At 46.7% G+C, this 25,384-nt stretch overlaps 1 protein-coding gene across 8 annotated transcripts; it reads right to left on the bottom strand.

Annotated features, from left to right (window-relative positions):
- Positions 1-119: 119 nt before the first annotated feature.
- Positions 120-19,490, bottom strand: Echdc2 (enoyl CoA hydratase domain containing 2). Of its 8 annotated transcripts, none has more exons than XR_005504398.2 (11): positions 18,656-19,240; positions 15,532-15,599; positions 15,366-15,453; positions 13,154-13,240; positions 12,337-12,429; positions 11,726-11,782; positions 11,403-11,590; positions 2,887-2,937; positions 1,184-1,231; positions 935-1,023; positions 506-640 (listed from the first exon to the last, which is right to left on the bottom strand). XR_005504398.2 is itself a non-coding variant. In NM_001106675.1 (10 exons), exons 1-10 carry the CDS (start codon positions 18,786-18,788, stop codon positions 563-565), a joined length of 891 nt encoding a protein of 296 aa, NP_001100145.1. In that variant the 5' UTR covers positions 18,789-18,845; the 3' UTR covers positions 121-562. The 8 variants fall into 8 exon arrangements, 5 of the variants coding, with proteins under 5 accessions (XP_038965505.1, XP_006238569.1, NP_001100145.1 ...); XR_005504399.2 differs by lacking the exon at positions 935-1,023 and adding an exon at positions 2,632-2,787 and having other exon boundaries at positions 553-640; XR_005504400.2 differs by lacking the exon at positions 935-1,023 and adding an exon at positions 2,632-2,769 and having other exon boundaries at positions 553-640; positions 18,656-19,237.
- Positions 19,491-25,384: the final 5,894 nt, after the last annotated feature.

The following is a 25,384-nucleotide window of genomic DNA, read 5'->3' as shown; positions in this document are numbered from 1 at the left end:
AAGGCACCAAGTCACTGTTGCCCACCTGATTCCCTGTCCCTTCTCTAACCCTTTGTCAGTGCTCCTGGAGACTACCAAAGGCATCCATTGCCCCCAGCCCCAACAACTCCAGTACAAGCTAACAGTTGCAGCCTGTTTATTTAACACAGGGATTATCATCACAAATGATAATTTCCAGATATAAAAGCTGAGAGGTTAAATGGTTTGTCCAGAATTCCCTGAGTCATCTACAGAGAGCTGGAATCCGGCTCCGGACACTAAGTCAGATAAACCTGGCTGGATTTATTCTGTGAGAGGAAATGAAGGCGACCTTCACTGTTCCATCCACAGTGATCAGAGCCAATGACACAGACCCAAAATTTGCTTGAGTGTAGAGAACCAGGCAGCCCTGGATCCCAGTGACTAGCCAAGGTGAGCAATATGGAAAGTGGCAGTGGTTATCATGGTCAGCACCTTGGTTCTAGGTACCATGCCAATCACAGTGTTCTTGTGAAGAAACTGAAGAGCCTGCTGCAAACTTCTCCTCTGGATCCTTTATGGTGTGTGCTTAAAGGTAGCTGGGTTACTTGCCCACAAATTTGGGAGGTCGTTTCTCCCTGAAGGCTGCCATCCCTTCCAGCCGGTCCTGGGTTGGGATGTTCTACAAAGATACACTGGATATTAGTTTGGGAGGAACAGGATAAGAGACTAAAAAATGGCTGTTGCATAAGTGAATCTAACAGCTGGGCCGTGCAAAGTCGTGAGCCTCAGAGGCTGCTGTCTCTGGAAGGCCAGCCTCTAGCAGTGTGCAGTCTGAGAAGTTAGAACAGGATCTGAAGAATTCAGAGCACACATGAGGATGTCATTGGGTTCTGTGCACAAGTAGAGAGTAGTTTGAGCAAAATAGTATGCTCTTGGGTATATAACTGCATGTTCTAACTCAGCCTTAGCATACCAATTCCTCCCGATGGAGGCAGCTGGAGTCGGGCAGCAAAAGCCACTTTTTCACTCTGTGAAGCATCCATGTGTTCTATGAGTCTCTGGCTACCAAATGATTAAGGAGAGTCTCCAGGAGAAGAAAGACCTGTGATTCCCTTGGTGCTACTCAGGCTAGTTCGGAGGCACTGGCATAGTTAGACTGCATAAGGCTCCCATGTTTGCCTAGCCCCCAACAAGTGTGCACAAACAAACAGTAGTTATATACCTGGGCATAGCACATATGTTCAATGGCCATCCCTGATGCGATGTCCACCTGCAAAAAAACGTAATCCCCGAGTCAATGACTTTGACCAACCACATTCACACAGAAAAGCAGGCTCACCCTACTGTCTCTACCAGTTTGAACAGAAATGACTGCTACTTAGTAACTGATGCCTAGATTTTAACAACAGTGATAAATAAAATGGGAGGTGGTGTGATGTGACGTGGCTATTAGGTATAGGTGGCTTCTTCAGCCAGTGGCTCTTCCTCTTGACCTCTGGCCATGCCTTTTGTCACTGTAAGGATGGTCTCTGACACTGGCATAGTCACTAGTAAGCATGGTTCAAAACTTAAGTTTCCAAAACAAGTGTTTGTGTCTGTTGAGAAGTGTCTGAGACATGGTGGAAGGGTGGGGTAATCTAACCCGGGTCCCAGACGTAGTAGTGAGTGGGAGAGCTGGTCTTTGCTTCCTGGTTGCCATCTTGCCATTCCTAAACAAAACAACCATCTTATATGCCTGTCTTTCGGTTTGTACCTTCACTTTTCTCTGGAAATACCCCTCCCTCTCCCCTGTACCTCCCCATCAAGGATTGAACACAACACACACACACACACACACACACACACACACACACACACCCCAAATCAAGGAATGGACATAGGGCTTCAGGAGTGTGAGGCAAGTTTTCTATACAGTGAGGCAGAGTAGTTTAGGGTGACCACAATTTTGGGATTATAGGTGCCATCGTGCCTTGTCACTAATCATCATTCTTTGTTATTTTTCTCTGGCTAACCTTGAAATCCCAGATCTTCTTGTCTCTGCCTCCTGAGTGCTGGGATTAAAAACTTGCCTATCCACCCTCACCCTTTCAGAGGTTATTTAACTCACTGTCTACATATGACTACCTAGCAAACTGCTCATCAGTATGGGAAAGAAGCCACTTTGCCAGGCCATTCTCCTGCCTCCACCTCCTAGATGTGTGCTATCTTTCAGGTACAGAGGAGCTATCACCCCACTGGTCGCCAGGGTTGATCAGCTGATCTGGCTGGCTAAGCAGGTGTTCCCTTCCTCCCTCCCCACTCCATGGAAGCTGGGAGCTTGGCCAGAGAACGGATGATCTTCCCCAAATAGAATAGCTGTGCTCTCCTGCTAGAACCTCCAAACAAGTTCTCAAATATCAAAAGTGAGCAGCGCTGGGGTTGAAGCCAGGGCCATATGCTGGCTAGGCAAACCCTGAGCTCGTCCCCTACACTGGCTATTCTGTGGAGAATGCCGTATACGCTCTACGTAAGCAGTGGACTACTTCATCCCTGCATCTCAGTTCATCTCAGGCAGGGCTGGCGCAGTATGCAGGGCAAGAATTGACAGATTAATGTTCTGAGACCCGCACTTATGTTATATAACTAACCCCGAGCCCAAACGCAGGTACATGAGCTGAGGACCCCACAGACCTGCTTTTCTGAACCTGCTTCTTCTCTATGCAGAAGTGGTCCGGATAGAATGCACTCAGGTTACCACACTTCCCACTGAAGTGAGGTGCATGCACATCAAAATCTGACTCCAGGGGTGTTGGGATTCTGACTCTACAGCTGCGTGGTAGAAATGTACTATATCAGAAATATACTATATCAGAAATATACTATATCAGAAACATACTACATCCTAGCCAATGAATGACATATCAATCCCGACCAGTACAATCTTACCTCCATTCCTCTGTCGATGGCAACTTTGCCCAGGCGCACAGCAATGGGAGCCTAGAGGAGAGCATCCAGAGACTTGAACTAAAGAAATGTATAGCGGCCTGAGCCCAGCTTTCCCACCGATAGGGAATATTTCTGTACTGGTCATTCTTCTACCTCAAAGCTTCCTCCCTGAAGTTATCTTTCAGCCTATTCTAGCGTGCCCTACACATTACAGCCCACAAAGCATACATGTCTTTGGGCTGGACATTAAACCCAGAGTAGGCAAGGGCTCTCCTTAGACCCACAGAGGGCCCCTCACTTCTGAGCAGACACGTGAAGAGGGTTGCTGAGGCCGATCTTTCCCTTGTGGTCCTTAGCCTCGGATTGTAGGGCATATGCCACGCGGTCACGGAATGCTTAGGGAAATTTATTCTCCTGATGTGAAATAGAGGCTCGTGGGATTGAAGAACTGGGGCACGTGTATTCAGCGAGTCTTCCAAACCCCAATCACTTACCCACTGATGATCCCGCCCATCCCTCATCCCGACAAGTGCTGCTAGTGTTTGAGTTTATTTATTTACTGCATCTACACTCCAGAACCATTCCCTATTCGGTGGTTTGCCCACTAGGTGGTAACTGCTTACACCATCCCTATTCAGAAAGTCCTAGCAGTGGACAAAGTTATCAGTATGGGTAGGCGGCCAGTATTGTGGTACACAAAGGTATCTTTACCTTTACTTTACAGATTTTGGGTCTCATTATGTGGCTCTGGCTAGCCTGGAACTTGCTATGTAGACCAGGCTGGCCTCCAGGCCTCTGTCAGGTTTAAAGGTGTATATTAACATTCCTGGCTTCTTATTTTTGGTGGTGCTAAGGATTGGACCTAGCTAGTCTTGTGCACCACTGAGTCACATCTCCCACCCTTCCTTTAGCTACTTCAGAAGCTCTAAGTTCTTGTTTCATGCTTCACTCTTTGGAAGTCTGAACCACCTTGCACTTGTTGAGTTTACTCAAAAGGTGACAGCCTTCATGTCCAGCTGGCTTGCTAACTTGGCTCCCTCTGTGGAGGCTTCTGTCATTCTCTTGGTCATTCTGAGTTCTGTATGAGCTCAGACACTTTCCACTTATGCACTGTCCTTTGCCAAAGAAAACACAAAATTGGTGTGAGACAAATTAATTGTCCCTGGCTCCCAAATTAAAGGACATCCATCCCAGTATGAGGGATTATTTCAATTTAGGATGAGAGGGCACTTCCCCTTCTCTGTGGAAAGCAAATTACTTGCAGACTTAAGACGGGATCTCTCCTCCCCCAACCTTCTGTGTGCTAGCATTACAGTTAGCTCCCACAACTGGCTTCAAATGTAATCTTTTGTTTTGTTTGGTCTTGTTTTGTTTTGAGACAAGGTCTATCTGTGTAGCCCTGGCTGTCCTGGAACTCACTCTGTAGACCAGACTGGCCAGAAACAGAGAGATTCACCTGCTTCTGTGTCCCAAGTGCTGAGATTAAAGGTGTGTGCCACCATCGCCTGGCTCAGATGTAAACTTAAAGTTAAACTTTGTGCTAATACTGTTGTAAGATTATATTTTGGCTGTTTTGTTACACTTTAAAATGTTTTGGAATTAATATATTTGACCTCAAGTTATTAAAATTTTGTACATATTCTACTTCATAGGAGTGTCTGTGTGTTTGTGTGTATGCATACCTGTGTTGATATGTGGAGACGGGGTGAGAGCCTCAGCCTCACACTTCCTCGTTGGGGATGCAGGTCCACATTGTTTGAGACATGGTCTCTCCTTAGTTCCCCGATTATGGTTAAGGTGTCTGGCCTCTAAGCACCGGCCTTCCCCTCCCCCCTTTTGACATTAGTTTGGGGATTGAATTCAGATTCTCATGCAGGGGAAGGGACACTTTGCTTGCTAATCTCCCTAGTCACACATTCTGCAGTCTTATTTTTAAGTCTCATTGTAATCATGCGACAGTCACTTGGTGGCCTTGAGGAGGTCAGTTGCCTTACACCTTTTTGAAAACAAGAAGAGCTCTCAACTGTGCCTCCTGCTCCAGCTTCCTTTATGGAAAGCCAGCAGGCCTCAAGGTCATGGAGACCCTAGTCAGCTAGATCCTAAGTCTCTAAGCCAGCCCAGCAAGCAGTTCAAATCTTGTGAGATCACCCCAGAACTCATGCAGATAGCCCAGGCTATCCTTTAACTCACTAGCTAAGGGTCAGTGCCTGCTTAGCATGCACGAAGTCCTCTCTATCAACTCCTAGTCCTTCCTTCCTTAAGGATTTAAAAAAATGAGTTAACGTATGTTCTGAATATTTCAAGACACAACCACCACGGTAGAAAAGGGGACTGGTAGCAGCATATCTAGTTTTCCAGTCCTTGGGGGACACACTGTCACATGTGCCTCTTGGCATTTGAAAGGTATCTAGTGTGGATGAGGGACTGTTTGGCCATGCCCCATACAAGAGATGAAGGTCGCCATCATCAGTTAGTAGACATTGTAGCTTTGATGGCTTGAAGCCCACTAGATTCCCATCCTCAGTTCACTTTTGTGTTTTAGTTCAGAATTAAAGTTGGTGACAGAACAGGTGCCAAAACTCCAGGGCATGGGTCTTGTGCAGTTCTAGGAAACATCTGGTCTCTGGCCCTCTTCCCACCATCCCTCCCTTCTGTGCCCCTGTCGCGCGCCTAATGTCCCGCCAGTAAGAACGACGCGTGGCAACAGGATTCTTCTGCGAGCAAGCCTTTACTGTGTTACAGCTCTTCTTAGTGTTACAGCTCTCTTAGTGTTACAGCTCTCTTGAACAGGGACTCCGAGCAGCAAAATCGCTCGGCTTATATAGACAACAGTATGCTAATTATCTCTCAGGGATTGGTGGGGCTTGGATCACCCCACTACTTGTCCTCCAGGGATTGGCCGAGAATGAATCACCTCATTAGCATATTAACGGTCAACTAACACCTGGTGCATAAACCGCACATGTGCAGTACCGCTGTTCACCACTAGAGGGAGCCCTAGCAAGGGGACAAGCCTGCACATGCGCAGTAAGTCGTTTATATCCAGACAAGGCTGGATGTCGGCGCCATCTTTGTTTCGCCGCGCCGCTCTCTACATCTCCCCCTTTTTTGTTTAATAAAATGACTGGTCTAGATCTGGGTGTCACGTCAATCTTGTCATTGCTCCTGTCTTAGGTCGTTCTCATCCAAACTCGGCCTTACCCGTCATAGAGTTACCCTATCGCCACCGGGCCCCGTGTCTTAGGTTGGTCCGAGTTCGAGGAAAGTTGCCCGTCCCTGGATACAATGACTCCACATGACTGTGACAAAAATGATCTAGGGCGAACTCTTGATCTTTCAAAGAGGCCAGCCATATGTTGGGAGAAGCACCCTTTTTAATGGTGGTCATAGCCTGGTAAACAACCATTTTGTGTCTGGCATGTTCTCTTTTTAAACAGCCAATAAGCCAGAGACCTACTCCGCATCCCAGGAGGACAATAGCTCCCCGGGACAAACATGCCCGCCCACTCCTTGAAAAGGGAGAAAGCATTGGTAATCCATGAGGTAAAGTCTTCAACTGTGATGGGGTCCAGCCTAGTGCTGTTGAGGACAGCAATCTGCATCAGCAATTGTCTTGATAGTTGCTCTGCTTTCATGGACCAGTTTCCTTTCAGATAATTCGAGATTTCTTTGCTCTGTTGAAAATTCTGAGAAAAGTTAGCTCACAAAGGAATAATGCATAAACCTCTAAGGGAGGAAACACAAGACAGCTGTGTCATATGATACAGTGCTTCAATTTGTTCTTGAACTAAATCTATCCTTTGATTGGCTAATAGAAGGCCAGATGCCAAATGGGTATTAAATTCTTCTTGTATCTCTAGCACCACTGCAGTTCTTTCTACAATCTGATTGACAGTCTCAGCCGTCTGTATTTGATTGGTCATAGCGATTTCAGCTGTGGTAGCTGCGGCAGCAGACAGCACAATGGCTGAAATTATGGCTGCCGTAATTCCAAAATCTCTTTTGGCTCTCAGCAAATTAAGAATAGGAAAGCTATCTGGGTTTGCCTCCACTGGGATTGGCACAAAGGAGGGAATCTTAACCATCACTGCGGTGTCATTAGTGCCATCCCAGCATTCAGCTAAATAGCAGACTACATCAGAGCTATTACAATTTAAAGCACCACTGCTTACATTAGTGCTTATCAGAAAAAAGGTGATCTAGCACATACTGAAGTACTAGTGGCAGTATTATTTACCAAGAGGTTATTATATTGAATATTGATCAACCTGGTATCACCTTTTTCTGGTAGCTGAAACATTATACAGCATGAAGTTCTCTCCCATTAACCTAGCAAAGGGGGTCAGGGATGTATATGCCCCTTGCTCATTGGACAGCACCCATTGAAACCAAGACCAGAGATTATGCTTGTCAGTCTTATTCTCAAAACAGTAGAATTGCTATGAACTGGCATGGGTACTGGCCAGGATCTGGCAATAGCCCACAGGGTGAGCGAATTAACCTGTATTACCATTCCCAGTAGTAATAGTAGGGTTCGTAGTCTCATCTTCAGGAAGAGCAGAAGGCAATTTTCGAGTCAAACGCTCAGGTACCCAAATTGGATTTTCTTGATTCTGCGGAAAAACACAAATCGCTCCCCTAGATCTCGAAATCACGGGATCTGGGCCACGCCATTCATCAGTTAAGACATCCTTCCACTTTACTTCTACATTAGTTATAGGTGTAGTAGCAGCATGGCGATCCGTGGCAGAACGGCCATGCGCATCCAAAATTAAGAAATTTAGAGTAAAAAGAGCTAAAGAAAGTTGTTCTTTTGGTGTTCAGCTGCTGGCAATTCCCCCTTTTTGTTTTTGTATAAGCTCTTTTAAGGTACGATGTACTCTTTCCACAATTCCTTGACCTTGGGGATTGTATGGCAATCTTGTAGTATGTTTGACCTGCATTGTCTGGCAAAATGCCTGAAAGGACTTTGCAGTGTAGGCAGGCCTGTTGTCTGTCTTGAGACTATCAGGCTTTCCCCAGGCTGCCCATGCCTCTAAGCAATGGCTAATGGCATTACGAGCCTTTTCACCAGTCATCAGAGTAGCATGTATAATACCGGAATAGGTATCAACAGAAACATGAGCATATTTTAAATTTCCAAATTGAGATATGTGTGTGACATCCATCTGCCAAAGTTTTAGCTGGATCAGACCACGAGGGTTAATACCACATGAGGAGGGTGGTGAAATTGAACACAATTTTGGCAACGTAACACCACATCACAAGCTGCAGCTCTAGAGATTTTTAAATTTTTGTTGAAGAGTAAAAGCAGGTACATGAAACTTTTGATGAAATCCTCTAGCGAGATCAACCGGAGTGGCATGAAAAATAAACTCTCTACGAGTACTAGCATCCACCAGGGTGTTATTACTGGTCATGGGACCAGGCAAATTAGTATGGGCTCGAATATGTTGTATAAAAATTTTATTTTTTCTGGCCCAAATCAAATTTTGTAATTCTAAAAGAATTTGACATACAGTACTAGTCGACCGAATTGGCCCTGCAATTTCAAGTGAGCGCACCGCATTAACTACATAAGCAGAGTCAGAAATTAAAAAAATCATGAAATCTTTTGAAAACTTCCAATACAATTTTACGTTCTGTAATTTGGGGGGTGCCTGGACTATATTGAATTAATACTGGTTCTTGAGAATCAACCATATAGGCACCTACACCTGTTTTGGAGCCATCTGTATAAATATTTAACGCTCCAGACAAAGGCTCTGAGGCAGTGACCTTTGGAAAAATCACTGGATGTTCAGTAAAAAATTGTAGCAAAGGCATCCCAATTTAGACCTGTTTCCCTAGATTGGCTCATGCCACATGTTATCTAGAATGACTCCATCCAAATTTTCCAGTTTTATGTCAACTTTCTGTTACCAATGTTACATTTTTTTAACCATATCCAATAACTTAAAAGCCAATAGTCCATAACCAAGGCATGTAGAGAATATTTATACATTTAAAACCAATCAGAAAACAAAAATGAAGTGGCTACACATACCTTTAATATTTAAATCAATCACCATTTTTACTTTTTCTAGCTGTAGTTTTAAGAGAAACACCTTGTCACCTGTTGAGTCCAATAATCACAGTCAAAGATTTTTCTAAGAGAGACAGCGATCAGTTCCGTTACCTTAGAAGCTGTGAAGCTCCTTGTGTCTTTAGGATCGGCTAGTGTAAACATTTAGCCAGCCCCCTGGGGAGCTTGCCCAGCCGACTTAGGCTTCTAGCTACAGATGCAGGCTCCAAAAGCCAATTGAAACTTTTTATTTATTTGTTCCTTTCTTGAAAGGAGTTAAAGCTACATCAATGGGTGAATCAACCAGCATTTAAAATTTTAACCTTTTCTTTTAAACATGAAACACAAAACATTCAAGCAAGGAGAAGCAAAACCCAGACATAAATTGACATACATGGACAGCTTGGTGCACCAAGGACAGACAATAGACACAGAGGAAAAGAACTAGATGGTGTTCCACCAAAAGGACCCAAACATCCTACCTAAAGAACCCAGAACCAGAAATAAGCACTTCTCCAATAGGAGCCAGCAAGGAGGCAAGACGTCTCCCACCTCCTTCTGTTCCCAGGAGAGCTCCAAAAAGTTTAAGCTCATTTCCTTCTTTTGCCAAAGCATCTGTGGAGAGTTCGGGAGGAATGTTTTTCTCAACCCCATTCTCTCTCTTGTCCAGGGTGTAAACTGTCTGTAGTCAGGGTCCAAAGACTAGAAGCATCTATGAGAATCGACTTTGCTTCTCTAGATTTTAACATAACTCTAAAAGAACACATACACAAAAACATTTTACCATTATTACCTTGTCCACTACCACTACCCCAAATCTTTATCTTTGCACATGCTTTCAGTTTCTGTGATCCTTCTGAATTCTGCTTACTGGGGCCTTTAAAATCTGTATCCACCACCTGAGTTCCCATTCGAGGGGTCAATATGAGTCTGGTGGTCGAACTGAGGTCGAGTCCTGCGCTTCCCTTGTTGCTCTGCGGGAGGCCCGGGACCCGATGGTTCTACCTTTAGTTTCACTTTCTCTAAGCTGTCGGTGATGCTTTCTAGATTGTCTGACATTTCTAAGGTCAAGGCTTTTAAAGAATATATCTTATTTGTTTCCTGGTCCTGATTATCCTCTTTTTTTATCTCTGCCTTCTCTCTGTTCCTTTTATCTCCTTTTCTTTTCTTTTTTTCTTTGGAGACCTTTTCTCCCTCTGACATACTTTGTTGCTCTGCAAGGACCCTCTGATCTGTCCTAACGGCTCTAACGGCTTCCTCACATTGTTTATCCTCTAAGCAGGCAGGGACCATTTGCCAAAGAGGTTTTGGTCCGGGCTTAAGATTGCTGTCAGTGGCTTCTCTATCCCACACAAAGAAAAAAAGAAACAAAATTACCAGCCTTGCCCACAAAGGATCCATAACTTTAGGTTTCTTCACAGTGGCTCTCCACCTAGGCCCATATCTTTCTTCCTCATATATGGCTGCCTCTTCCTCTAATTCCTCCTCCTCGGACTCTGACAACTCTTGCTCAGAGTCACTGCCAGCCAGTTCTAAGGCTTCTAATTCTTTTAATGGATACAAAGTATCCTCTCCGGTTGACTTGTACTTCGTCCTCCGGGGCATACCTATTTTTTCCTCTGGCAGCGTTTCTTCCGCCTTTTGTATCTCTTTCACTTTTGTTTTAGTAACCTTTTTCTTTTTTGCGCGCTCCTAATTTCTCACTCCGCTCCGTTTCTGACATGCTCTGTTAAATCCAAAAAGGGGCATGTCTCTCGGAAGCCTAATTTCTCACTCTGCTCCGTTTCTGACATGCTCTGTTAAATCCAAAAAGGGGCATGCCTCTCGGAAGCCTAATCTCTCACTCTGCTCCGTTTCTGACATGCTCTCTTCCAAAAAGGGGCATGCCTCTCGAAGCTTACCTTTTAATTTACCTTCTCGCAGTTCTGAATCCTCTTCAGCACACTGAAGGGTCCCCTGGCACCGGCGATGTTGGTTCCCGGGTTTCGGCACCACTTGTCGCGCGCCTAATGTCCCGCCAGTAAGAACGACGCGTGGCAACAGGATTCTTCTGCGAGCAAGCCTTTACTGTGTTACAGCTCTTCTTAGTGTTACAGCTCTCTTAGTGTTACAGCTCTCTTGAACAGGGACTCCGAGCAGCAAAATCGCTCGGCTTATATAGACAACAGTATGCTAATTATCTCTCAGGGATTGGTGGGGCTTGGATCACCCCACTACTTGTCCTCCAGGGATTGGCCGAGAATGAATCACCTCATTAGCATATTAACGGTCAACTAACACCTGGTGCATAAACCGCACATGTGCAGTACCGCTGTTCACCACTAGAGGGAGCCCTAGCAAGGGGACAAGCCTGCACATGCGCAGTAAGTCGTTTATATCCAGACAAGGCTGGATGTCGGCGCCATCTTTGTTTCGCCGCGCCGCTCTCTACATGCCCCAGCTGTCACCATACCTGGGGCAGGATCTCCTGTGCCAGTGCCAGTGCCCTGTGGTAGGCAGCATCACCCTCCTCATTCTGAGCCACAGCATGATTTACCAGGCCCAACTCATGGGCTTGTACCCCATTCAGTCTCCGGCCTGTGAAGATGAGCTCCTTCGCTAGGGCCACGCCCAGGCAGCGGGGCAGCCTCTGAGTCCCTCCTGTCAGTATGGAGAGGTGAGAACAGTCAGTCAGGCTGAGAAAGGCAACCTGGAGAAGCTTATCTTAGGAAAGGTCAGGATGGGAGGCGGAAAGGACTGAGGACGAGGAAGTGAGGAAGAGTTGGGTGAAGTTACCGGCTCCTGGGAGAAGTCCTCGAGTGGTCTCAATTAGCCCCATGACAGCGGAGGAAGCTGTTTAAACAGAACAGAATGAACTTGCCCATCCTCCATTACTAGTCCACAGCTCTGCCTCTCCAGCTACTTCCTCGTGGTCCTGCCGGAGGACCACGAAGAATCCCAGCCTGAGCTGGGGGGCCCAGACCAGCAACCACTACCCCAGCTCCTGCAGCTGCAATCGTCAGCTTTTCCCTTCCTGAGCATCCACAATGGGAAAGGCTGCCCTTCTGCCCTTGTCAGACAGGCCAGGGAGCATGCCTGGATATATATTTTAATATTCCTGAGTTTGAAAGAGAAGGCATGAGGGGCTGGGTACATCTGTGGCACTCAGTCTGCCTCTAAGAAGGGCTCTCCCAGCTAAGTGTGACCTTGGAAAGTGACCAGTGACCTTTGTTATCCTCCACTACATAGGGCTCAACCCTATAACAAGCCCGGCGGGCGTTATAAACCAGATGACCCTGCCCAGTGACTTCTGCAATGAATCAAATAAGCCGACTTGGCCAAATTTAGATGGTCACAGCCCGGCTTGCTTGTCCCACACCATCCTCCCAATTCCCACTACCAAGTACCTGCTATGCGGAGGTCACAGGCGAGGGCAAGCTCCAAGCCGCCACCTAAGGCAAACCCATCCATGGCCGCAATGGTGGGTGCCGGGAAGGCTGCTGTGGAGACAAAGACTGGTTCAGCCTGCAGAGGCTGCAGGTCTGGGACAGAGGGACGAGGGGGCAGCCTGGAGGGTCTTGCAGATCCCAGATTAGGGAAGCTCACATGGTACCTCAGCCAGGTTATCTGAGAAGGAAACTTTTCTTCCAATAAGGTAAATTTCGGGCCCAGTCAGGGATTGGGAAGTGTGCTGATGCCAGAAGGCCTACTCTCTTGCTGGGGGACCTGCCTTCCTGTGTGCCGAGCCCTTGGCAAGGGTGCCAGCACACACTGGAGGCCTTAAAGGGTGGCTGCGAATTCAGGGAGCTGGGAAGGGCATGCTAGGCAATAAATAGGAACAGCCAAAGCCCGAAAGTCTGTTCCGTGAACTTGACGGCTCTGGAGTTACTGGACAGGAACTCAGAGGCCCACTGGTTACTGGGCACACAGCTAAAAAACTAAGGTTACCCCTCTAATAGAAGTAGCTTGTAGCACGGTGGCATATGCACACCTGCATTTCCAGCAACGGGGAAGTCCACCCAGACTACCTAGAGTGTCTAAAATAGAAGGAAGAGTAGATAGGCCCCTCCCTATCCATGTAACCCCTGTACCCCTCCTGAGAGCATCATCTGTGTCTCCATTGAGCTCAAAACAGAATAAGGTCTGTCTTTGGAGAAGGGGTGGGGTCAGGCAGAGGCAGTGCCAGTGCCAGCAGGGGCTCCCGGCCCTCCTCCCAACTCTCACCGATCTCACTCATCAGGCCTCGGAGCCGCTGGACAAAGGTCCCCACCTCCGCTGCACTCATCCGCTCCCGTTCCTTCAGGTCTGCACCTGCAGAGGGCAAGCTGCTGGAGGCCACTAGGAAATGGCCTGTTAGGGAATCCCAGGAGGTCAAAGGAGATCTGAGCAGTAGCAGGCAGGTAGGAAGGAAAGGAACCAGGAAGCCAGAAGCGGGTATCAGTGCAGAGAGGGGCAACCACAGCATCAAAATAAAGTGGGACTGCTTCAGAGTGGACATCCTTTGTACATCAGAGAACACTCTCAGGCGCTGGAAGATGGCTCAGTGGTTAGCACTGACAGTTCTTCCAGAGGACCTGATTCAATTCCCAGCACTAACTTGGTTAGTTAGTTAACAGCCATCTGTAACTCCAATTCCAAAGGATCCGATACACTCTTCTGGACTCTTTGGACACTGTGTGCATACATGGTGGCAAAACACACACACACACACACACACACACACACACACACACACACACACACACATAAATTAAAGAATCTTTAAAAAAATAAAAAAGAACACTATCAAGAACATGAAGAGGAGGGCTGGAGGGATGGCTCAGAGGTTAAGAGCACTGACTGCTCTTCCAGAGGTCCTGAGTTCAAATCCCAGCAACCACATGGTGGCTCACAACCATCTGTACTGGGGTCTGATGCCCTCTTCTGGTGTGTCTGAGGACAGCTACAGTGTACTCACATACATAAAATAAATAAATAAATTAAAAAAAAAAAGAGCATGAAGAGGAAACAATTTTTCTTCTCTCCCCCTTTTTTCCCAGACACTGTCATACAAGTGTAGCCCTGGCTGTCCTGGAACTATGTAGACCAAGGTGGCCTCAGACAGAGATGCGCCTGCCTTTGTAGAGTGCTGATGTTAAAGGCATGTGCCTTTAAATGATTTCAGTTTTGTTTTAAAGGGTGTGTATGTTATGTTTGTGTGCATCTATGCGGAGGTCAGAAGAAAGCAATGGAACTATGGAGCCGCAGTTTCAGATGGTCGTTAGCCATCTGACTTGAGTGCTGGGACCCAAACTCGGGTCCTCTGTAATAGCAGTTGTGGCTGTTTGAATAAGAGTGGTTCTGATTGGCTCATACATTTGAATGTTCCGTCCTAGGAAGTAGCGCTATTTGAGAAGGATTAGGAGGTGTGGTCTTGTTGGACTAAGTGTGTTGTTGCTGGCCTTCTTCCCTCTCCCCCCCCACCCCCCCCTTCAGATCAGGATGTAGCTCTCAACTGTTTTTCCAGCACCACACCTGCCTAAAACAAAAGTATATGCTCTTAATTACTGAGCCACCTCTCCAGCTCCAGTGAGAAAAGACCTCCCACAAAAACAAGAATCACAAGTTGGGGTGGTGGCACACACGTTAATTCCAGCGCTCAGAGGATCAGAAGTCCAAGATCACCTTCAGCTACAAAGAGTTCAAGGCCAGTCTGGGCTACAGGAAAATGTCTCTTTAAAAAGAAAAGTTAATTATTAATCACTTTTATCTTTTTGTCAGTCTCAAAAGTGCTGGGAATATAGCATGTCTTCATGCTTAGCTAATTAATTCTTTTTAACTTTTGTTTTGTTTTGGACACAGGGTTTCTCTGTGTAACAGCCCTGGCTGTCCTGGAACTCACATTGTAGACCAGGCTGGCCTTGAACTCAGAAATCCACCTACCTCTGCTTCTCAAGCACAGGTACTAAAGGTGAATACTACCATGCCCAGCCCATTAATTCTTTAAAGGTTGGGTCAGTAGGGTGCAAGGGGGCTGATAATTGGGGTTTTTTTCTTCCCTCTTATAGGCTTGGGGTGCATGTTTCTCTGACCTTTGAAACAAGTTCAAGGCACCTTTGTAAGAGCCAGATGATGCAGGTTTGAGCAGCTCTAGTGATAAGGACTGACAATTACCTTGTGAGCATGTTGGGACTCAATGTCTCCATATCCTCCATAAAGAGTCAGAAGGAAGCAAGGCAGAACAGAAAGAACAAAGATATGGGTCAGAGAGGCCAAGTTCAAACTGAATCTTACTCTCTGTCCCTACCCTCACTAAGCTGTATTAACTGAACTTGGCAAGGAACTTTACCTGTCTGCGTCTTCAAGTGAGTTCATATCTGTAAAATGGGAACCTACCTTATGCTAGAGCCCTAAGGCACCCCAATCCCTGAAGAAGAGAGGGTGGCAGGGAACCCACCTGCACAGAACACGCCCTTCACTGCACTTCTGAAGAGCAGGACTCGGACTTGCTGGTCTTCCCGAAGCTGGGCCAGAGCTTCCAGCAACTATGGAGGACAGAGGGCAGATATAGTCAGATACCTCCTGGGCCATCCCTGGCTACACCGTGGTTTACCCTCACTCACCTCGCTGACAAAGACATTCCCCAAGGCATTTCGGGCATGAGGTCTGTTCATCAGAATCTCAGTGATTCCTGCAAGGGACAGGCGGCTTTGAGTGACAGACGGGAAGCCTGGAGTGAGCTAGCTGTCACTGCTCAGAGAAGCTGAGGCCTGGAAGCAGGAGCATGTACGCTGTAGCAAGCCACACAATCGGGTCTCAGTGTCTCCAACCAAAGAATAGAAAACCCCATGCTCTTTCTGCCCAGAAAGGGCTTGCTGACCCTGAGGCAAAGTAACATGAGAAACGGGCGACCAGCATGGCACCCCCCCACAAACTCACTCATGCACATGCCTTTAATTCCATAGCTCCCACCCCTAACCACTCATTTTCCTCTAGACAGTAATATTCTGGCCAATATCCTATCCACCAGCCCGGATCGAGAAATAGACCTGAAGCGACCACCACGGACCCTGACCACGACAGCCCCCCTCCCCCCAGGATCACCTTCATGAATCCTATCCCAGAAAATCGCTACTCTTTTTTTTTTTTTTTTTTTCCCTTTGGTTCTTTTTTTCAGAGCTGGGGACAGAACCCAGGACCTTGCGCTTCCTAGGCAAGCGCTCTACCACTGAGCTAAATCCCCAACCCCGAAAATCGCTACTCTTAATAGTGTGTGGAGATGGGATCTGAGTAAGGCAAGTAACCCAGACCCGCCTCCAACATGAGATCCACCCACTTGCCTCTAGTTTTTGTTTTGAGACGATGTCTCATATAGCCCAGGGCAGTCTTGAACTCCTGCTCTCTGGCTTCTACCTATCAAGTATTAGGCTTACAAGAGTACACCGCTATGTCAGCAAGAGATCCGGTCTTTTTTGTTGTTGTTTTTATTTTTTTTGTTTGTTTTGGTTTTCTGAACAGGGCTTCACTTGGAAGAGATTTACTCTTCCGAATATTAATTTCAGGGGCCGTAGCTGCCAGGCCTTGACAATTTGAGTTTATCCCTGGGACCCACATAATGAAGAATCAAAACCGTCGAGTTATCCTCCGACCTCCACACACCCAAAATACGTGTTCTTGGCCTTGTAGAAATCTCTTATTTTGGCGAAGGGGCTAGTCAGCTCCTTGACTGTCCCGAGCCAGACGTTGTTACTTCCGGATCATGCCACTCCAGCTGAAGCCACCAGTTTCTGTTCCGGGGTCCTCGCTATCAAAGCTGTCTCAGATTATGCCAGCTGGAAACTTCAGTTTACCTCCCTGTGGCCAGGTTTGCTCAGCAGACCCCCTCCTCTGACTACCCCTAGTGGCCAGCAGGTATAAGGCTTTACTAGAAAATTGCAGGTTTACTACCGGGAAGAGGAGTGAAAGACACACTCGTTGTTAATTACGTTGGAATTCTTTTAAATGTTTCATTTATTGTGGGGCAGTGATGGCCGACACCTTTAATCTCAGCACCAAGGAGGCAGAGGCAGGCGGGACTCCAGGTTCCAGGCCAGCCTGGTCTACATAGTGAATTCCAGGACAGCCAGGGATATACAGAGGAACCCTGTCTCAAAAAACAAACCGAAGAACCCAACGAGAAAACAAACAAAAAGAGCATTTACTTACTTAGCGTGTGCGTGTGTGTACGTGAGTGGACATGCACATTCCATGTCCAGTGTGTGGCAATTAGAAGACATCTTGAGTGAGCTGGGTCTTAATCCCGTGAAATTTGGGATTAAGTTTGGATCTTGTCAGGTTTGGTGGCCAGGGCTCTGCCCCCTAAGCCATCTCGGTCCAAGTATAATATTATGGTTATTGTTATTGTCATCATCATTATTAAACACAAGGTCTCACTATGTATTATTTTATATTATTATTGTTGTTATTATTATTAAACACAAGGTCTCACTACGTAGCCCTGGCTGGCCATGTACAATTGGAGATCTACCTGCTTCTGCCTCCCAAGTGCTAGCATTAAAGGTATTTGCCTCCACATCAAGCCCCAAGATGCAATTCTCTCTTGCCCAGAGTCTTGACCAGACTCGAAGATGGGGGAATCCGTTCTCTTCCTATGTCCCCATAACTTTCCCTGTTTGTCTATTCTGCCTTGGTGAGACCCTGGTGGTATTTAGTGTCTGTCAAAAATGATGTGCACAGGACATGTGTATATCAGCAGGAAGGTGGTGGTTTAGATCTATTCAGAAAAACAGATCTTCAAAACTTGGTGCAGGCCTTGAAAGGCTTCGAGGAGATACTATAAAAAACCCAGGGCAATGCCATCTATTCCAGAGGATCTGGATTCAAGTCCTAGAACTCATGTGGCTGTTCACAACTGTCTGTAACTCCAGTTCTGGGGATACAACGCCCTCTTCTGGCCTCCATAGACGTAAATGCCCACAAAGGACATGAGAAGATTTTTTTAAAATGTGACCCGTGGCAAATACAACTACACACATTCAGTAATAAAAGAAGTAAATAAGCTGGACGGTGGTGGCGCACACCATTAATCCCAGTACTCAGGAGGCAGAGGCAAGTGGATCTCTGTAAGTTCAAGTCCGGCCTGGTCTACAGAGCGAGCCCCAGGGCAGCCAGGGATGTTATAAAAGAGAAACCCTGTGGCGGGGGTGGGGTGGGGGAGGGTGTTGGTGCCCAAATAAAACAAACAAACAAAGAGAAAAGAAGAACAAGAAGCAGCAAATAAAGATAAAACATCAAACTTGGGAATGGCGGTGAGATGGGGTTACATTGGAGAAAGGGATCCGCACCTGAGGTCCAAACAAACACACGCATGCTTCACAGCATATTTTTGTACAATGAAAGACCTTGCTGCTGACCGTTGTGAACTTTCCCTGTGTGTCCGTGGACCCTGGCAACTCTGTGCCTCCTTCCCTCCCTCCTTGTCCCCTCAGGTCCAGCCAGATTGGCTCCGCCGCCGCCCCGCCCCCTCCCCGATCATTGCCAAGGCTCTACAAGGGAAAAGTCCTGGCCAACACTGTTGTCCAGATCTCCTGGCGCACAACTTCACCCCCAGCTCTCCTCTCCGCTCCATACCTCCCCAGGCCTCCAGAGAGTCTGGGGAGCTCCCTGTCTGCCCTGGGCGCCCTGAGATCCAATCCTGCTCTCCTGCCTCAGTCTCCCCGCGTGTTGGATCTCCGCACACAACTTTACCTTGGTTGGGACCTGTCAGCGCCTGCACTTGGATTTCGGGTGTCCTGGTCGACGCGTGGGCAGCGCAGCCGCGGGCCCCCGGGGACATCCAGGGGCGCCGGAGGCGCAGCGCGCGGGGCAGGGCACGTAGCATCGGAGAGCTCTGGGTGGCGCAGAGAACCGCGACCTCCTTCGCTGAAAATCGAAGTTCCGGGGCGGGCGAGGCCTCTTCAAAGGGCTCCACCTACGGGCGGAGAGAAGGGTGCGGCGCTCTGCGACCCTGCAGACCCCGAGGTCACTGGTGTGTGAAAGCTCAGCTCCTCCGTGAGATGTCGGCAGATTTCCTCCGAATGCGCGGCTAGGAAGGTGGTGTCCAAAACCGGATGTGTTGTGTGCACCTTCTTCACGTGTACCCTCAGTTCATGCCATTTCGTTAGTTACTGGGCGGTGGTCTGCATTATGTCCCAGAGCCTATAAGATCGCGTCTGGCTCCCGGTTTGACCAAGTACTTTGGCTCACAGAAATAGTTCTGAACCGCCAGTTTCTGTCCTCCACAGTCCACCTAGCCTACCTTTGCAGAGGCCTTGCAGGGACCTGGTTGGGCAATCCAGGGTAAATCAGTCTAGAGTCTGAGGTGAACAGTCAAGCTGTGGGTGCACTGTTAGGCCATCTAAGAGTACAACTCAAGCCACTGATATTTGTATGTGTGGGAGCAGAGGGAGACGGCTGTCTCGGTTAAACAGTACCACAGATAGTCAGAGATCATCGGTAACTACGTAGTGATCTGAAGACCAGCCTGTGGCAAGCAAAACAAAATAACACAGCAAACGATACAATCTATTTTCAAAGTGCTAGAAGGAAAAAAAAAAAAAAGGAAAAAACAAAAAAACCTGTTTATCAGGAATCCTGTGTTCAGTAAACTGAAGAAGCAGCTGAATGCTGTGACTTGGATTCCAGATCTCTACAGGTTGAGGCAGGCTGATTTCTGTGTGTTCAAAGCTAGCCTGGTCTACATTGATTTTTGGGTCAGCCAGGGCTCCACTGAGGTGCTGTCAGAAAAGAAAGGAAGGAAGGAAGGAAAGAAGGAAGAAAAGAAAGAAAAAAATCCTTGCAAAGTTACCAAAAGAGAACAGGACTGGCTATGTGAATATCAGACAAAATGACTTTATTTGTCTGTCTCTGTGTGTATGAGGGTTTTGCTGTGTACCACCTGTGAGCCTGGTTTCCAGTGGAGGACAGAAGACAGTCGTCATCTTTTCTGAACGGGAAAGACAGGCAGATTTGCTGTGAGTTTAAAGGCAGCCAGGCTTATATAATTAGACCCCGTTTCAATTTTTTTAAAAAAGTCTTTTAGGGTTGGGGATTTAGCTCAGTGGTAGAGCCCTGGGTTCAGTCCCCAGCTCCGAAAAATAGAAAAGAAAAAAAAAAGTCTTTTAACCTAAAAAATTCTTTTTTATTTTTCGTGCATGAGTGTTTTGCCTATGTGTGCCTGTGCACCCTGTGTTAGCCTGGTGCCCCCAGAGCCACAGGGGTGTCCGTTCTCCTGAAATTACAGGCATTTGTGAGCCACCTCGAAGGAACTAGATATTGAATAAAGATACCTGCAGGAGTTACAAGACTTGACACAATTCAGATTCAAATTCGGTGAGTTTGTTCTTACTGGTAGCAGGACAGGCAACCTTAGAGCAATACAGTGTGCAGGGCGGGAGTAGAGGTTAAGGGAGGTTTTAAGGGCAGGCAAATCAGAAAGATTTGAATTGCAAAGACCCATGGAATTCTCTGAGGGGCAGGGAAATCGCTTTCCTTTCCTCCATCGACTTTCCCTTCCTTATTAGCAAGTAATAAAAGGCATTTCATCCCTCTGCCGCGCGGTGCTAAGCAGATTTTACAGAAGAAAGGCATGTTGTTAATTCCTCACAACCTATTATCCTGTTCTTTTGGTTTGGTTTGGTTTGGTTTGGTTTGGTTTGGTTTGGTTTGGTTTGGTTTGGTTTCTCAAGACAGGGTTTCTGTGTTGCCCTGGCTATCCTGACTTTCACTCTGTAGATCAGGCTGGCCTCGAACCTGGAGATTCTCCTGTCTCTGCCTCCCAAGTGTAGGTTTAAAGGCATGCACCGCCACATTCTGACTCTGCTATCCTATTATCACACCCGCAGGTCACTAGAATCTCTAAGGCATTGCAGAGCAAAGGGTCAGCAGCCCTTAAGGGATGCCTGGCTCCATATTTAGTCTCTTTAGTCATCAGGGACCAATGTAAGTTAGTGAATGGCTAAGGTCTGAGTGCTCCAGTGACTGGGATTCAGCAGTTCATTTTTGATCAGGCAAAAACAAGGTGTCTCGTCCACACAAACCATCTCACCAGGCCCTCCTAGAGAGAGAGAGGGAGAGAGAGGGTGATGATAAGGGACAGAGAAAGGAGGTTTGATCAATGTGACAATGTTAGGAAAAAGAAAGGTTTGATAGTCCCAGGTCTATCTTTGGAGCCCTGAATGATTCCTCAGAGTGGAACATTTGAATAGAAAAATAAAACAAAGGACAAAGAGTGTATACAATTGATGTCTTGGCCACGTGTGGGTGTGGTTTGTCTGATCCTGTCTCTGTCTTCTTCAAAATGTTCCAAAGAATCCCTGTTGATTGAGGGGAGGGATCGGCTGCTAGGAGACAATGGGCGTGCTCCAATACACGCCCATTGGTAGGTTCTGCTGTTCTTGGAATTCAATTTGACTGCAGTTAAGACAAGAACTAATTTCAAAGGAAAAGATGTAACCACAGTGACAGCAGCAAGATAGACTTATCTTACCTCCATCCCCGAGTTGAAGAAAACATAGAAATGTTCCAAAGACTGTTCCTAACGGTTCCTGTACAACATCATAGGTTTTCAGTGGAATATAGTTATTTCATTAAGAAAATAATGCTTCACAGTGGTGGTGGTGGCACACACCTTTAATCCCAGCACTTGGGAGGCAGAAGCAGGTAGATCTCTGAGTTTGAGCCCAGCCTGGTCTACACAGTAATCCAGGACAGCCAGGGCTACACAGAGAAACCATGTCTCTAAAAACCAAATAAATAAATAAATAAATAAATAAATAAATAAATTTTTCTTTTTTTAAAGATTTATTTGTTTTATGTAAGTATACTGTATACTATTATTGTCTTAAGATATACCAGAAGAGGGCATAGGATCCCATTACAGATGGTTGTGAGCCACCATGTGGTTGCTGGGAATTGAACTCAGGACCTCTGGAAGAGCAGTCAGTGCTCTTCACTGCTAAGGCATCTCTCCAGCCCCAAGAAATATTTTCTAAAAACAAAATAGAAAGAAATCATCACATAAAAGAAGATATAAATGTTACAGATATGAAATGTATTTTTGTTAAATAGGGTTGAAAAAGTAAAAAAAAAACATTCTTCAAATTGTTCAGTGGCAAATCAGTTTCATTTGAGGATAAAAGATTGCTTCAAATGGAAATACTAATGAGGAAAGAAACCAAAAGCTTAAGTGTATTATAGAAGGCGCCAGTCAACAAGGCACAGAAATTATATGAGTTACACTGTAAAGGACACTGTGCTGGCATCTTGGCATCTAGGGACAGGGAAGCTAGTTGGGAATTGCCTCAGTCAGATTGGCCTATGGATATGTCTGTGAAGCATCCTCTTTCCTTTTGAGATAGGGTCTCAGGGTGTAGCCTTGGATATCCTGGAACTCACAGAGACTCACTTGCTTCTATCTCCTAATGTAAGACTCTCAGAGAGAATCTTCCCTCAGGAGGGAGATCCTCGAGCCCAATGACCAGTCTGAGTCCACAGGCTGTAATCTGTAAGAGGATTTTTATTGATCAGGATATACAGGTACCTGTGGGTGTCCCAGTCAATTCGGAAGACTGGCGCGTCTAACAGAACCAGGGACGGGTTTTTATAGGGTATTGGGGAGCAGAAGCAGGCTTACAGAAGCAGATGTATGGTTGGTGGATTCAAGTGAGGCGCGGATGTATGGTTACACCCAATTGGCTATTTAAATGAGGTTGTCACACAGCAAGAGAATACGTGCAGGTTGGGGCGTCCGGAATGTCAGGGGCTAGGGGCTTATCTCTTGTTAGGTGGCCCATAAAACAATATCAATAATTTAGACTGGTTTCTGTATTTTGTTTTCTTTTATGGTCTGTTTCGTCTAAATGATGGGTCAGCTTGTCCCACAAAGCTTGGACCCATCTGAACTTTCCCAGGCTTATTTTAGTTCTGAGTCTGTGTATCTAAAAACTTACTTTTTACTTCTATAGTTGAGGGCCTTGGGCTTGTACAATTCCCTTTTTGGGAGGGGGTCTTTCACTAGTGCTGGAATTAAAAGCACATGCCACCAAGCCTCCCGGCCCTGCATTTTCTTGAGTAATGATTATCATGGGAGGGCCTGTCCTGCTGTGGTCCAGAGCAGGTGGTCCTGTGTTATATAAGAAAGAAGCAGGCTGAACAGGCCTTCAAGAACAAGTCAGTAAGCAGCATTCCTTCCTGGTCTGTCCTGGAGCTCCCTCGGTAGGCGGGCTGGACTTGAACTCAGATCCAGCTGCCTCTGCCTCCGGAGAGCTGGATTCCAGGTATGCACCACCACATTATCTACACATTAGAAGGAAGTCACAAAAGCCATCAGCGGTGCCCCCAGCACCAAATATTAACCTTTGAATTAGCTTTTGGGGTTCTCAACAGCAGAAATAAAATAGTCTTAAAGGAGTCATATACGTGCAGGAACCTGGAGAGGCTGGGCGTAGCTGGAGTTGCAGTTACGAGCTTCTTGACTGGTCTGGGAAATGAACTCTGGTCCTCTGAAAGAGTAGTAATCTCTTCAGTACTGAACCATCTCTCCAGCCCCCAGTACTTCCCCCTCCTTTTTTTTTTTTTTAAAGACAGGATCTCACTGTATATATAGCCATGGCTGGTCTGAAACCCAGGCTGGCCTTGCAGAGATCTGCCTGGCTCTGAATTTTGAGATTAAAGTATGGCTGGTCTTTGCTTCTTTGGGGTTCTTCTTTTTCCCACCCTTTATTCCCCGCTCCCTGGTTTCATTAAACTAACACTAGATAGGGGAGAAACAACAATAGGGAAAGGAACTAGGAAAATCTCTGAATCTGATTTCTTTCCTTTTGTTTCTTCTTTGAGTTTGACACCTAACCAACTGCTACCACCCCCTGTGAATGACCAAGGGCCACCAACCCTGCCGCTCAGGGGCCCTAGCATTTACCTACCCTCCCAAATGTCACACAGCTGGCAAAACCACGCCTCTGCTAGAGCACAAGGCAAATCATAGCCAGCTGCTTAGGACGCTCCAAAGCAGCCCCACATCCCCACACCTGGGATTAAAACAGAATCATATTCTTATAATATTTCTGTATTTTTTCAAAAGAACCCCAAATTCCAGAAGCCTCACTACACTAGAGGTGTGAACGAGTACGCTCAGTTTAAGACGGCAACTCTCCTCACGTCCATGAGAAATCGGAGCACTGGAGAATAAGTGCCCTCAGCGGTGTTCTACAAAACAGGGCTTTGTCCTCTCTGCCAAAGGAGAGTGCTTGTGCAAAGCCTTGTTTTTTCTGTCCTTGGTAAGGCATAAACTTCACTATGGCATCCTTAGGTGGCAGTACAGACCTATAAAACTGAAAGACCCCCCCCTTAAAAGGAAAATTATACGAGTGTAAGGTCCACAACTATAAAAGTAAAAAGTAAGTCTTAAGATTCACAGACTCAGAGCTGAAACAGGCCCGGGCAGGTCCAGGCACACCCAGGCCCTGTGGGGCCTGCCCCGCCGTTAAAATTGACAGACCACAAAGATAAGGAAGGAGGAATGCAGAACCAGCCCGAGGTATTGGAACTGACTCATAGGCCATCTGGCAGGAAGGGATAAGCCCCTAGCCCCTGACATACCGGACGCCCCAGCCTGCACGAACTCTTTTGCTGTGTTTTAACCTCATTTGAATATGTTTGAAATAGCCAATTGTGTAACCATACCTCTGCGCCTCATTTGAATATGTTTGAAATAGCCAATTGGGTGTAACCATGCATCCACACCTCATTTGAATCCACCAATCAAGTCCCTGTAACCATGCATGTGCTTCTGTATGCCTGCTTCTGCTCCCCAGAACCCTATAAAAACCCATCCCTGGTCCTGCTGGGTGTGCCAGTCCTTCCGAGCTGACTGAGACGCTCGCAGGTACCTGTGTATCTGGACAATAAACCCTCTTGCTGATTGCATCCAGTGGTCTCGGCCTGGTCATTGGGCTTGGGGATCTCCTTCCTGAGGGAAGATTCTCACTGAGGGTCTTTCAAAACAAGTTGTCAGGAGCTAAAAGCAGGAGGATCGGAAGTTGAAGTCAAGGCCAGTCTGGGATACCTGAGAACATCCCTTAAAGGGAAATAAAGTAGAATGAAACTACCTGACCAAGCAGGTCACTTTTGGGAGCAAGCCGCACAAAGATGGCTTTCCCTGGCAATGCACGGTCATGGTTTTGCTGGCTCTCACCTTTCAGGCGGCCGTTGATTGTTGTGATCATGTCACTCATGTGCGGACCTAGTATTTTCAAACTGCTTGGGTGCTTGTGTCTTCTAGGATATAGCGACTGTAGGTTAAACTGTAGAGCAGGGATTCCAGACAACTCCTACCACAGGGGTGAAAATCCTTCTCTTCAACTGATGGCCAAAATAGGGACGTAGTTCCCCCGGGCCAGGACTCTGCCCACCCCATCACGGAAGGAGTTATGGGAGATG

Source organism: Rattus norvegicus, chromosome 5 (assembly GCF_036323735.1).
Source record: "Rattus norvegicus strain BN/NHsdMcwi chromosome 5, GRCr8, whole genome shotgun sequence".
Lineage (NCBI taxonomy): Eukaryota > Metazoa > Chordata > Mammalia > Rodentia > Muridae > Rattus > Rattus norvegicus.
Note: the sequence above shows the minus strand (reverse complement) of the source record. Positions and strands in the feature narration are given on the sequence as shown.